We start from the raw sequence: 13,911 nt of genomic DNA on the forward strand, positions 1-13,911 counted from the left end.
CAGGTCCTCGTCTTTCTTGGGCACCAGAAAGTAGTGGCAGTAACAACCACATCCTACTTCTGGGACAGGAACGCACTCAATGTCTCCCTTGGCCAAGAGAGCCATGACTTCCTGTTGAAGAAGGCCCAGATGATCCTCCGACAGACGGTGGTATTGAGGTGGCATGGCTGGAGGGGTAGCCTCGAAGGGGAGGGAGTAGCCCCTTCGGACTATCTTCAAAGCCCACCTGTCCGACGTAATGGTGCACCAGTGGGGGAGGTGATGGCGAATCCTGGTGCCCACTGGTGTTTGATGGGCCTGAAATGTCAGACTAGAAAGGTTTGAAGGCTGCTGCAAAGTTGGTTGGTGGACTGGCCCTCTTGCTGGCCCCCTGAACCAAAGCAGTGGTCCCCACGTCCCCGGTAGTGCGAAGGTTAGGCAACTTTCTGCAGCCTGTGGCTCTGGGCCGGACACAGTGTGGCACCCCTTCCGTAGCCACGAAAGGGGCGAAAAGCAGACTGAGCAGGGTGGCTGGAGAGGCCCAAGGACTTGGCCGTAGCTCGTAAGTCCTTGAAATGCTCTAAAGGTGTCCGCTTTGTCACCGAAAAGGAGATGGCCAACAAAGGGTATGTCCATGAGGGTATTCTGGACATCCCCAGAAAATCCAGTCGATCTCATCCAGGCGTAGCATCGAATAGCTACTGACGTGGAAATCATCCTGCCCAGAGAGTCGGCAGTATCCAGCCCACAACGGATGGTAAACTTCGCTGCATCCCTCCCGGCGGCAATAGCCTGGGAGAGCACTGTATGGGCCTCCTCCAGAAACTGAGGCAGCATCTATGCATCCGAGTCCCACACAGAGTGGGAATAACAGCCCAGTAGACATGCAGTGTTTACCAACCTCAGTCCCAAGCTGGCGGAAGAGAAAATCTTCTTTCCAAGATGATCCAGGTTCCTGAATTTCCTTTCCGGTGGAGCGGTAGGGAATGCGCTTTTGGAAGTAGAGGCTTGGACCTCCAAGCTGTCAGGAGTGGGGTGTTGGGAGAGGAAAGTGGGGTCATCGTACCCACGGGAGTCCACGTGTTGGGCCTGGACCAGGTGCCCAAAAGGACGTCGATAAGGGCCTCATTAAAAGGAAGCAGAGGCTGCGAAGAGCTTGCAGACGGCTGATGCACCTCTGTCAGGAGTTTAGTCCTGACTGCCACTGTAGGGAGTTTGAGGTTGAGAGCCTAGGCCACCCTATGCAACATCACTGCGTATGACGCTCCCTCCCCCGTAGCCACGGTAGGAGGAGACAACATGCCAAGGTCAGGGGAGGTGTCCAGACAACTGGCATCCCCCAGTTCCTCGCTCCAGTTCTGTTCACTATCCAATTGGTCAGTCAGAGGGTCACCTGACCCCTGCCATCCCTCCTATGCCTCTTCCTCCTCATCAATCTGGTCGAAAAGGGACCCCAGGAGTGTGCAGGGGCACAAAAACCCCTATTGGCGCCGGATCCACATCAGGATGGAAGCCGGGATCGACGCCGGCCGGGGCCGACCGAATGCCGTAACGGCGCAAGAGGAACCAGCACCGGAGGAGGCGTAATAAGGTCAACCGGCGCCGATACGGATCCAGGCCTGGATCCAAGGGGGGTCTGCGGCGCCGGGGCCAGAGCTGTCGGCGGAGAAGACCTACGCCCATTATCTGAGTCCGGAGGGCCCGAGGGTGCACCAGCAGGGTGGGGCCGACCAAAGATGGCATGCATCGATCGTAGAACGTACAAAACTGGGCAGGAGTCGCTCCGGGTCCCAGGAAGGGAGGGAAACTCTGAGTCGACACATCAGGCTACGCACGAGGACCTGCTGGAGGGGCATCGCCCGCATCTCTCATCGGGTCAGTAGACCGACGAGGAGAAGTCGAAGAGTGACAATGCTCTATGACTTCTTCTTGTGCTTCGACTTACCTGACCCCGAGTACGAAGACTTCGATTACTTGGAAGAATGGTGATGGCTTGGTGACAGGTCTCTCGACCTCCATATCGACCGGGACTTCGAATGGCGCGGAGCCGACTGCCGACGCTCAAGAAGCTTTCGGGACTGCTCCAGCAAAGCCTTCGGCGCCATGGACCGGCATTCGGAGCACGACTTGGGGTCGTGGTCGCACTCCAGGCAAAAGAGGCAAACACGGTGCGGATCCGTAACCGACATCAGTCGAGAACAGGATCCGGAAGCCTTGATCCGGGCCTCCCTATGTGCACCAGGATTCGTAGACTCAAAAGACGCAGACAAAAAGTTGATCAAAAAGTTCAGTCAAAAAATGACTGGAGGTACCGCTCTCTCTGGAGCTGCGCTGGCTGGCGCCGAGAAATAAAGAACTGACGTCAGTGCGCAAGGGCGGCGTCTAAGTAACTACCGCAACATCATTCCGGTGACCACAACGCTAACGACGGGCGCGGAGCCGACCAACGCCACCTTCCGACGCGCAGAAGAACTACTGACGAAAAAACTTTCCGGATTCAGTCTGACATCTGGGGGTAATTCTAAGGTAAGGAATCTATAACTAACATGTTTCTTTCAGATAGGCAAGGCCCATGCAGGGGCATTGAAGTCGTCCCAACCCGGATGGGTAGATGTAAGTTGAATAGATGCAGGGAAAAGGTAGTGCGTCAAACAACATTACCGACGGAATGGAGAGGAACCAAGAAGACCAGAAGAAATCACTGCAACGTCATTGATCTTTAGCTTGATAATACATGTCTGAGCCAGACGGTTTAAAGAAAACAATCTAGCATGAAGCCGATGCCCATAGGCATTACCAGCAACGGGTGCAATGACTATATCTCATGACTCAAAAATACTTTTTCTAAGAAAAGCAACTTGCACCCAAAAAAGCCAGGAGTATGCACAGCATGTGTATCTACATCCACACATTACTCACACAATGCATTTTGCTTCTGCCCTTATCTATGAGCATATTTAAGGTTGGAACACTGATTGTGAATGGTTAGTAAATACCCAGATGCATGCAAAACTGTGGGTGTTCACCAATTTCTGTAGTTGGATTTAGAAACTACAAATTGTGCCACTATTGCTGATTTTCACACAGTGAAATTTCACTGTGTAGATGGAATTTCCATCAGAGCAAACTTTATTATGCACTGCAAATGCCACTCCTGGTCCCATGAATCAAGAATGGTAGGATTTTCTTGCAAATGTTTTAGCTAAACTGCACATATATCAGTTTGAATCATGCCCATTACCACAATGGATATAAAATGATGTACTTTGTCCGCTTTTAAATGAAAGACACCATGCTAAAAATGAATAATAACAGAGGAAAATGATTTTGTTTCTAACCTTTACATAGTCCAATGTCAGAAGATCATCCGTGCTGTTATCCAGTGTTGTAATGATATAAACTGGTTTCTTCTCATCATCTTAAAAAAGAAAACATATATATTTTAAATAACACAGGGTGAGGCTCTATTTGTACTACTTACAATATAAGCCTCTGGTTAATTTGATCACCCGATCACCTTTCTGTGATTTCATAGTGGTACCAACCTCACCCTTTTTTAAACCTTAAATGCCACTAATATCTATTTTAATGTATTTATTACATTTTATAACTTTTAATCTGATTTTTTGATATTATATTGCACATGCACTTTACCTTTGGAACTTATATGTATGAATTATGACATATTTTTTACTTGTACTTTTATGGTCATATTGGTCGAAATAAGGAATTCTTGAATTGAATTGAACTTACAATATAACTTTGTCAATGCCAATGGAAGGTTGAAACACATTTGGGATATGTCCGCTAGGTTCTAAACAAAGTATTCAAGAATCTCCACTTCTCATTGGACTTAACTTTGGCATGATCATTAGAATGCATTCCATGTGGTTCAGTATCTGAGCTGTCTCTTTGTGGATTTTAAGGACATTTTTATTAGTAACAAAGACCAACACACTGTCAGCCAAACATAAAACTCACTTTATGGCATTCCAGCTGACAGGACATACCTGATCATGTTTCACTAGCTTTCTTGTAGGGTGTACAAAACAAATTAACAATCTGACAAGGTTTCTAAACTGAAGCAACACATTATTCGCCAACTATGAAAGGATATCATCTTTTCCTGGAGACTTTTCCATTGCAGACACTTACGTTCTTGAATGACTTCCTTACCAATAGCCTATCAATTTAAAAGAAAGAGCCAAAGCAATTCTGGTAAGATTCCAGTCAGCACTAACAGTTTTGCAATAGTTAACACTGTGATCTGACCTTAGTACAGGCATCAGAGTCCCAATTAAACTATTTGGCAAAAGTATGTTAAGTATTGCTGCCCGTCAAATCTTCTCACAGTCATTAATTGTATCGCCATTGTGGCAACACAGCTTTGTCTGCACAGAAAATACTGAATAAGTGAAAAACAATTTAAATCGTTTCTCAATTACTATCACTTGTAAGTTGCAACGCAGAGCAAGCTGCATAAAGTCTCCGCCCAGATCGTTCTTAACTTCAAAGGCTAATGTTTGTTCAAGAAACTTAAAATCTCAGAAGAAACCTTCACCTTTGACTATTGTTCAAATGTTGTGTTGCCAGTTTAGTTTCATCAGATTTGCTACATGCTAAATTGTCAATGTTATTGAAAAACCTGAATTGTCATATTAAAAGCAATAAAATACTCACCTTCTCTGGCCTCCAGTAGGGAAATTAGAATGTTTTAGAAACTTCAAAGGAGGAGCGGTCTCAGAAGCAAACAACTACTGACAATGTGCTTTTGAGTATCAGATCCTTAAAAAACTAACAAAAAATATGCTAGCTTTCCTGGCCAAATATAACAGTCATGAGTCCGTTTAGGAACACGACTTAGGGCAACCGCACACTCATTTCACAAACACTTCAGTCAGGATTTGGATATTGAATATTAGGCCAGCATTGTCAGGTCAGTGACCCAATATAATTATTGATGAATGCATGATTTAGTACCACTGATCCGTTCTCTAATCTAATACAATATTCTTGTTGTGCTGTTAGGAGATACAATCCATGAGTATAGCAACTGATGGCAACATATTTTATTTTGCTGCTTCACAGATTTTCATATTCACCTCTTGCTCCAATCATTTGTTCTCCTGGAAAGCACCTGGTACAATGCATAACTAGGAATTTATGGACCTGTTGCGATAATATACAATATGAGTAACCGAGTCAACATTACTTTTGATCAGTTAAGGCAAACAGGTGTGTATATACTGTGAAAACAAAAGGTTCCGTAAGCAGGGTGTATCCTTGATAAACACTTCTTTTCAGGGAACTTCAGATATGCATCTCAGAAGTTTCTGCTTTGTGTGCATTACACTTACATGAAATGCCACATCAGGAACTTCAAAAATGTACAAGTAAAAATTCTAGATTCATATCTGATCTGTTAGTAGTGAAATCTCAAAACAAGCAGCTGCTGCAGTACTAAATTCAATGTTGAACTAAAGCAACCCTCTCCATGAAGCTATGATTTCAAGGCTGCTCTTTAGACATTCGGTGACTTAAGATTCTGTGCTGTTCATCACTGTCAGTAAGAGAGTTTGGGAATTCATTTTTATTCCCTAATCAATACATATAACTATACAGCCAACACTAATGGCCTGTGAAGAATGCGAGATTCTAGAATGATTCCTGTCACATCTCTCTTAAATAAAAGACATTTTCTGCTCAGGGCCACAGGACTCATTCGGTGTTCTACTTCAAAAACAACGTTTGCCTAACCATCCCAAAAATATGGGAGACCTGCTATTTACAATTGTGCGACCCGTGATGTAGCTAAATGCAACACTGCATGTGTGTGTGATGTAGAAATGGCCCATCATTCATTCATTCTTACCCATGAACTCTGGGCATTTTAAGCAGATTTCCCTCAAGAAAGAACTTGCTGCCATATCAAAAGTTCTAATGTTCAGTTCCGTCCCCAGTCCCAAAATATCCAGCTGGAGCACAGGCTTTTCAGTATCTTCAGACAGACGGCATAACTGTAGCAACACCTAGAAAAAATAGTTTAGAAAGTTACTGCGCTATTCCATGACACACCTCTTTTAATTAGATCATTTTCACAATGTGGGATACGCCACTGAATGGCATCGAGTTTGTAAACAAAATCCACTTGCACATTTACCAAAAACAACAGTGTTCTGCAACTACAGGCAGAATTTGACAAAACGGCCTGAAATGTCACTTTAGACTAATTTCACTAAACGCTGGTTCCTGTAAATGCCTGGACTTCGCTTGCTAGCTTCTGGTGGAAATTTCTAAAGAGAGGAGCTCTGCTCATCAGAGTGCAAAACAACTGCACAGACAGAGTAGTATCAGGACATTGTATTCCACTTTGTAGTAACAATATAAAACCAGGCCAATGTGAAAGGTATCCATTATGAGCACATCTCTCAATAATATAAAGCATAAGGTACCTCCAACCAGACATGGCAATATTGTTAAAAGACAACAGGAAGCCATGAACTTATACAGCAGCGTTCAGCTAAAACGTTTGCGGATGTCTAGGAACACAAGTTCGATTTCTGTTTACAAACTATATTATGCAGGTTTTAGGATAATGTAGTCCTTGATATTTTTCCAATACAAGGAAATCGTGGAAGGGTCAGGTGAGGCGATGAGCCGCGTATCAGGGGGAAGTGTTCAGCCCACTGACTTCTTGTAGGTCCATATAAAAATTGTCCTTCTCATATTGTGGGGAGAATTTGTCCTTACCATCTCTGTCATCAACAAAAGCTAGTTGGTTCTGGTCAGAGTCGGATCCGAACAGCTGTTGGAGTACTGGAGAGTGGCTTCTAGGCAAGGGTGCCAGAATGTGGGGGGTAAGGCACATATAAACTGAGTTCAAGTATGGCTTCGGCTGTGTTCAAGACAGCTTTGGCACTGAGTCAAATAGAACTATGGGATCGAACGTGTGAATGCTGGTGTCAATGTGACAGGAACCTGCATGGGTAGTTGTGATGGCATGGAGTTGGCTCCAACGTCAGAGCTGATACCCAAAGTGGATTAAGCAGGCACTGATGGTGCCAAGGCTGGTCCCCCCCCCCCACATTTCTCCCCCCTCCCTCAGAACCCAGGAGTATCTATGAACTTCAAGGGGGCGCTAGAGGGAAATAATAGGATGCAGACCATGGCCTCCTAAAATATGTTATGGCATCTCTGATGGAGACGGATACGCAGGGTGCATCGGAATCAGCTGTGGAATTAGCTCCTCTCTAGGGAATTGGGAGCTAAACCATGGGGCCCCTTGATGTCCTTGCAATGTCTCAGATGGAGAGTGACTAAGCTGGGATGAGGACCATTTGGAATTTTGTTTTTTTTCTGAATTTAGACTCACCCAAAGACTTAGATCGTGAAGATTACTTGTCGCTGGACCAGTCCGAGATCAGGAACTAACCCATATCATTGACTTTGAGTGGGAGCGTCCCTTAGGCAACTTCCTTCGGTGCTCGGTGCCATACAGCTTAGCTATGCGGTCCCAGATCGAGTGCATCAAGGCACACTCCTTGCTTGACTTGGAGTCATAGCTCAACACAAAACATCAGGGACACACTTCACTGAGATTTGTCACAGATTTGTTTACAAAAGTTGAATTATGCATTAGAAACACTGTTTTGATGCTATATTTTCTGTAGATTCCTTTTCTTTGAAGGATTCCCAAAAAAGTGTTCATAATCAGTAAGAAGGTGTGCGGGATGTCCCCTGGCTTTCACGCAAAAGAATGTGTGCAAGATTTTCAAAATGGGGGCTTCCTATCTTGCATAAGAACCTAGGCTGTAAAATGTATAAAGATGTGGCGAAAACACAATCGCTCACCTAGTATTCTGGCTGATGTTATTGCAATGAGAAAAGCTGGTTTCACAGCTAAAAGGCACAGTGGATAGGATTAAACAATATTTTTAAAGGAAAACATAAACAATGTTCGCACCAAGTTGTGAACTTGCATGGACACTGCAATTTCAGTGGAAACAATTTAGGTAGCCCTTTCAAAAATCATGAAACTATTTGTGTGTCAAAAAAATAGACAGATAATCAGCTAAAGACACAAGTTTGTATCGCAGCCAGATATCTTTTTATGTGTTGACAATCTGCCAGTCCTAGGCAAGGTGAAGTGCACCTGTTTTTTGGAAGGGCCAGAAGAGGCACAGGCTGCTCATCTGACCATGCATAATAGCAAGGCTCTTAGAGGTAAAGCATCCAAAAGAGGCCAGTGGCAAGATCAATCCAGCTTAAGAGGCTTCTTTCTATCAAGACTCAATCAGAACTCAATCACATCTCATTCAGAGGCTCCAGCTCATCCTCTAATTGATTCACCAGCAAGTCTTCTCTCTTTTTCCCAAGTAAAGGTAGGAAGAAAGTTAACACAGTTGGCTCACAAGTGGAACAAGATCACATCAGGTGCATGGGTCCCCCAGACAATCAGGGGCTTCTCCTAGGCAATGGTAGTGACCGAGACAAAATGTTGATAGACCAGGAGATGGAGGCCTTATAATTTAAGAAAGATATTTTGTGTTGCAAGATCCACCTCAACAGGTTCATGAGCAACTTGTTCCTTCTGGAGAAAAAGGTCAAGAACCTGTGATGAACCAGAATTCACAGAGCAGGTGGTTTCAGTCACTTTAAAATGGTGGGTACCCATAACCTGAAGGATGTCATTTGCATACTTTAAGGATTCCAATTTTTCACCTCATTGAAGATTTCTACAGTTTGTATGACAAGGACAGGCATATAAATTTGCCACATTGCCCTTTGGTGTCTCGTCCGCAACATGGTGCTTCACAAAGGTGCTTCAGCTGGTAGTGAAGTTGCTCAGAGCAAGTGGGGACCCGTCTGATTGTTTACCTCAACGTCATATTTGTTATGCATTAGTCCCCAGTCATCCAAGCACAGATCAGCTCATAGGGTAAGAGAAATATAAGAGAATGCATTGTCTCACGGAAGTATGGCTGGTGGAAATTTGGAGGGCGATACATCCTGATATCATGGACTAAACTTACTACTCATCTTCCCAGCAAAACTACGCCAGTTGGATTAGAGGGCCGGGTGTTGGAGGTCGATGTAGGTGCAATGTCTCTACCAGATCATACCCCCAATGCCCATCTCACTGCAGCTTTGGATCAGCCAAGCTGAGACAGGCGAATGGAGATTCAGAGATCACATTCTGTACAAGGACACTAACGTAAACAAAGTCAGAGGAGCAATAGCCCAATACTTTGAGAACAATAATACCGGTGAGTCAGAGATTGACCTGGTATGGGACACCCTGAAAGCAGTCACAATAAGGATTATAACATCTTTATCAGCCAGGGAAAACCAAGACAGGAAAGAAAAAAAGAGAGAAACATTTTTGGGGAGCGAGTGTGACATGCTGCTTTGAGACACTCCATGCAAAGGGGCGGGCCGCAGATGTTCACGAGAAAGAACAGCACTGTCTGATACTGCCCATTAACACCGCCTTTATTGAGAGATCAGCTTTGAGCGACAGCTGCTCTGAATCAAGCAGTAAAAGGCAAGCCCACCTTTTTTTCAACTAGGGAAGACTGTGCTGCCTGTATAGAGGAGTTGAAGCCCCCTGCTTTAATTAGAAAGAACTCGGAGCAGCTTTACTCCTCCCATCCATTTATGTAATTATTCTCGCTCCTCTCAACCCAGGGGACTATTAAAGCCCTAGAAAGCTTTCTCCTGTATAAAAATCATCTCGCCAGAGCAAGCAAGATGAATTTTGGAGGCCTGACTATAACATTTAAAATGCAATGCTGCGGTGTGCACTTTTTGTTGTAGCCCAGTAGGGGGAGCGGGGGTAATCAAAAACGGACGTTAAAAAACATTTTTTGTATAAGTTGATGTAGGCGAGCCACAAAGCACACAAGAAAGGCACCCGCCCGCCCTGTTAGACCTGAAGCACACTGTAAAAAAATATAGAATATTTAAATCGGCAAGAACTATTTGTTGTAGCCAAGGAGTGGGAGCGAGCATTAAACTAAAAAAGAGTGCTCAGACACTAATCAATTACATGACGAGTAACACCACATGTAAACGGGGTAATCCTCATGGGTGGTTACAAAAGTAAAACAAGCATTTACAATGCAATAGGTCTCACATCACTGAAAGCTTGAGCTATAGGCATTGCATTACCATTTGCAACGCCAATAGCTCAAACCTTCAGGAATGCGAGACCTATTGCATTGCAAATGCTTCTTTTTAAAGAGATCCTAAGTTTATAGATGACCATTAGCAAAATGGTTCCGTTGTGGTGCTACATTTTAGATGCAATTGTGAATGGTGCAGATGAGGTAGTAGAAATGAACCCTAAAACAGTTGTGGTCACATCAGGTGAAGTTTTTTTCTGACTGCCAGAGAGGTGTCACTACAAGGAGCATTGTGGCAAAAGGGCAGATTTACTTCCCCTATCAAAAAGTTGGAAAGGGGGTTATTTGAGGATGCCTTCAGTAGCACTCTGACTCGACGCTTAGCTGGAGAGGATTGTGTTTTTAAAGATGACAACTATAAAAAAGGTGCTGGGATCTAGGCATAAAGAATAAGTTTCTTACCTTCTGTAACACTGTATCTGTAACAGGCATATATTAGTTATAGATTCCCTACCTTAGAATTTTCCCTACGTGTCAGACTGGATCTGCCGGAATGACGTCGTCGGAGTACTTGGACGTCGCCCATGCGCGCGGACGTCAGTTCTGATACACAGCTTTTCCGCACCAGATACGCAGAGCCATGATAAAACCAACACTGGTGCCATGAAACTAGGGCCCTGAAAGGGGATGACCTTAACCCTAGAGTTCGGTTCGCAGAACGGGGAGGATGGGTGGGTCGGTAAGGAATCTATCACTAACTAATGTCTCTTACAGATATATCGTTACACAAGTAGTAACTTGTGCATCTGAAAGAGACACGTTAGTGATAGATTCCTTACCTTAGAATAGATACCCCAGCAATACCAACCCCGGTGGTGGGTCTGCGAACCAATAATCACACCAGAAAGTCCTGGAGGACAGAACGGCCAAAGAAGCCATCCCTCCGGACTTGGCTGTCCAGGCAATAGTGTCTTGAAAACGTGTGCAGCGAGGCCCACGTAGCTGCCTGGCAAATGTCCTGCAAGCGCACTCCTCTGCCCAGGGCAGTGGTAGTCGCCGTGGCCCGAGTGGAATGAGCCCTTAGACCAACAGGGGGTTCCTTCTTAGCCAAGAAGTAACACGCCTAGATACACAAGATGATCCAACGCGAGATGGTCCGCTTGTGCACCGCCTTTCCCTTCTTAGCGTCCACGTAACCAACAAAGAGTTGGTCATCCACCCGGAACTGGCGAGTGCGATCCAGATAGTAAGAGAGCGCATGTTTTGGGTCCAGACGGTGGAGCCTCTCTTCCTCTTTCGAGGGATGCGGAGACGGAAAGAAGGTGGGCAAGGTAATGGACTGCCCGATGTGGAAGGCCGTGACAACCTTGGGCAGGAAAGAGGGTCTCGTCCGCAACACAACCTTGTCCGGATGGACAGAGAGGAAAGGAGGTGTAGAAGAAAGAGCGGGAGTTCACTCACTCTCCTGGCAGAGGTGATGGCAACCAGGAAGGCAGTCTCCAAAGTAAGAAGACGGAGAGGACAGTTATGGAGCGGCTCAAAGGGAGCACACATGAGGTAGGTAAGTACAAGATTCAAGTCCCACTGGGGAATCACGAAAGGAACAGGAGGAAACATGTGGGTGATGCCCTTCAAAAACCTATTTACAATTGGGGACTTGAACAAGGAAGGCTGATCAGAGAGCCTTAAGAAGGCAGAAAGGGCAGAAAGATAGCCCTTCATAGTGCCCAGAGCACAGCCCTGCTGGGCAACAGAAAGAAGGAACAGGAGAACCTCAGAAAGGGGTGCAGAGAGTGGATCCACAGCCTTTGCTGTGCACCATGCCACAAATCTGTTCCACCGGCAGGCATATACCGACTTTGTGGAGGGACGCCTGGCTGCCAGAATGACATTACAGACTTCAGGAGGCAAGTCAAATGGCCTCAACTGTCGCCGCTCAATCTCCAAGCTTGTAGGTGGAGACTGGACAGGTTCGGGTGGAGGACCGTCCCCTGCTGCTGCAACAGAAGGTCCTCCCGAAGAGGCAGACGAATCGGGTGATCGACTGACATGCTTAGTAGCTCGGGATACCAGTATCTTCATGCCCAGTCCGGAGCCACAAGGATAACCCGGGCCCGGTCGCGCCTGATCTTCTTCAGCACTCTGGGCAGAAGTGGTATAAGCGGAAAGGCGTACAATAGACCGCAACTCCACTCGCGACGAAAAGCGTCTCCGAGCGAGTGCCGCCTTGGAAATTCCAACGCGCAGAACTGATGACGTTGCGCGTTCTCTTCTGTGGCGAATAGATCTAACCAAGGCTCTCCCCACTGCTGAAAGAGGCCGTGCGCCACGTCCGAGTTCAAAGTAAACAGAACAAAGTGGCTGGATAGGAAAAGTTTGTATCATGAATACAGGTCATGCAGTCAATATGTACTACGTAGCCAGATCTTATGTACCAAAATGAATTTATTTAATTTTATCTGTTTTTTCAGATTTTTCAAAAACACATGGGCAAACCAAAGACTGTCACGTTAGTGAATACAAGAATACAATATTTACATTTATACACACGGACCAATATACATTATTTACAAAGTGAAAGAAACACAATTGAATAAAGACAGTTGTAAATGACACACCAAAAAAGCAATAACGTGATTCAATATTGGGACATTAGTTGCATTTATGTACAATTAGAAAGTTTATACAAAAAACAGGGGTACAACCAGTCCATGGAGATGTGAAACCAAGGGACAGGCGGGGACGAATGGATTAGTACACCTGCCTGCCTGACAACACTGTGGTTCAATGTTTGTATTGGGTTGCACCGTTAGGGTCCCAGGTTGTATATTATTTCTTTTCCTAGGTGCACCCCTCTGAATAACCACAGGGTGGAAGTGTCGACGCGTTTCGAACCGGATTAGTGACGGTTCTCTTCAGGACGGGGACTGGGATCAGTGAGTCTGTAACAATATACCGAGTGGGTGTCAGGGTTAGAGACCATGGTATTCTTGGAAAAAACTTTTTAGTGACTCCACACAATAAAGTAGACTTTTACCTGCACGTGGCAAAGAGTGTGCCGTGGTGTCGGTAAATCGCCAAGGAAGGGGAGATTTCTGTGAAAAACAACAAAGGTGAAGCTTAGCACTCTAGTCCGTAGTGGAACGTTCGAGATCTAACCCAGTAATATCACCTACTGCCATGGAAGGTAAAGGCTCATACCTGTGGTTAGCCGGTTCAGGTTCTTTAACAAAATGTTGTCCGCCACGCGGTACAAGCACGGGAGAAGGGGGCCGCTTACATGTTGGTTATTTTTCTTTTTACAAGCTGCAGATGACACACAAAAATTTGGTGCGCAAAATTAGACAACCACTTCTGTGTGAAACAGAGTAGGAAAAACGGCGGAGCCGGGTAGCGGTTCCTACCTGAATGAGTGGCTTGTATGACGTGTCAAAGAATCAATTAGAAGCTGGTAACCGAATGGGCCGGGACCTGCGTTAAAACAAGGCGAGTGTGTTAGAACCAAGCATTCCCATGGCGCGGAAGATTAAAGCGAAGTAGCGCTAAGCGCAGTTTGCTTGCAATACACTTACTTCTTCGAGAGGATTCAATCACTCGGAAACTCTTGAACTAGAACACGCACGGTCTGTCAGTGTGTCTAAGCGTTTTCCAGAGTATTTGAAAACTCCCTGCTCTGTTGGCTTGTGGGAGTGGCTAGGGTGCCTAGTGAAGGCTCATGGTCCTTGTAGTTCGGGCAGTTTTTTCAATGAGCATTGGCAGGCTTTAGGATAGAAATCAACATTCAATTATTGTGCTCTTGCACAGCCGA

At 45.4% G+C, this 13,911-nt stretch overlaps 1 protein-coding gene across 4 annotated transcripts in view; it reads right to left on the reverse strand.

Annotated features, from left to right (window-relative positions):
* VPS13A (vacuolar protein sorting 13 homolog A) overlaps positions 1-13,911 on the reverse strand; it is a 2,146,181-nt gene that overhangs the window by 1,563,099 nt on the left and 569,171 nt on the right. For all 4 annotated transcript variants that reach the window (XM_086961343.1, XM_086961342.1, XM_086961345.1 and 1 more), the window contains exons 26-27: positions 5,852-6,008; positions 3,318-3,397 (exon numbers count right to left, since the gene is read on the reverse strand). In XM_086961343.1, coding sequence (XP_086817469.1) covers positions 3,318-3,397; positions 5,852-6,008 — 237 coding nt within the window. The remainder of the gene's footprint in view (positions 1-3,317; positions 3,398-5,851; positions 6,009-13,911) is intronic.

Source organism: Lissotriton vulgaris, chromosome 3_1 (assembly GCF_964263255.1).
Source record: "Lissotriton vulgaris chromosome 3_1, aLisVul1.2, whole genome shotgun sequence".
Classification (NCBI taxonomy): Eukaryota; Metazoa; Chordata; class Amphibia; order Caudata; family Salamandridae; genus Lissotriton; species Lissotriton vulgaris.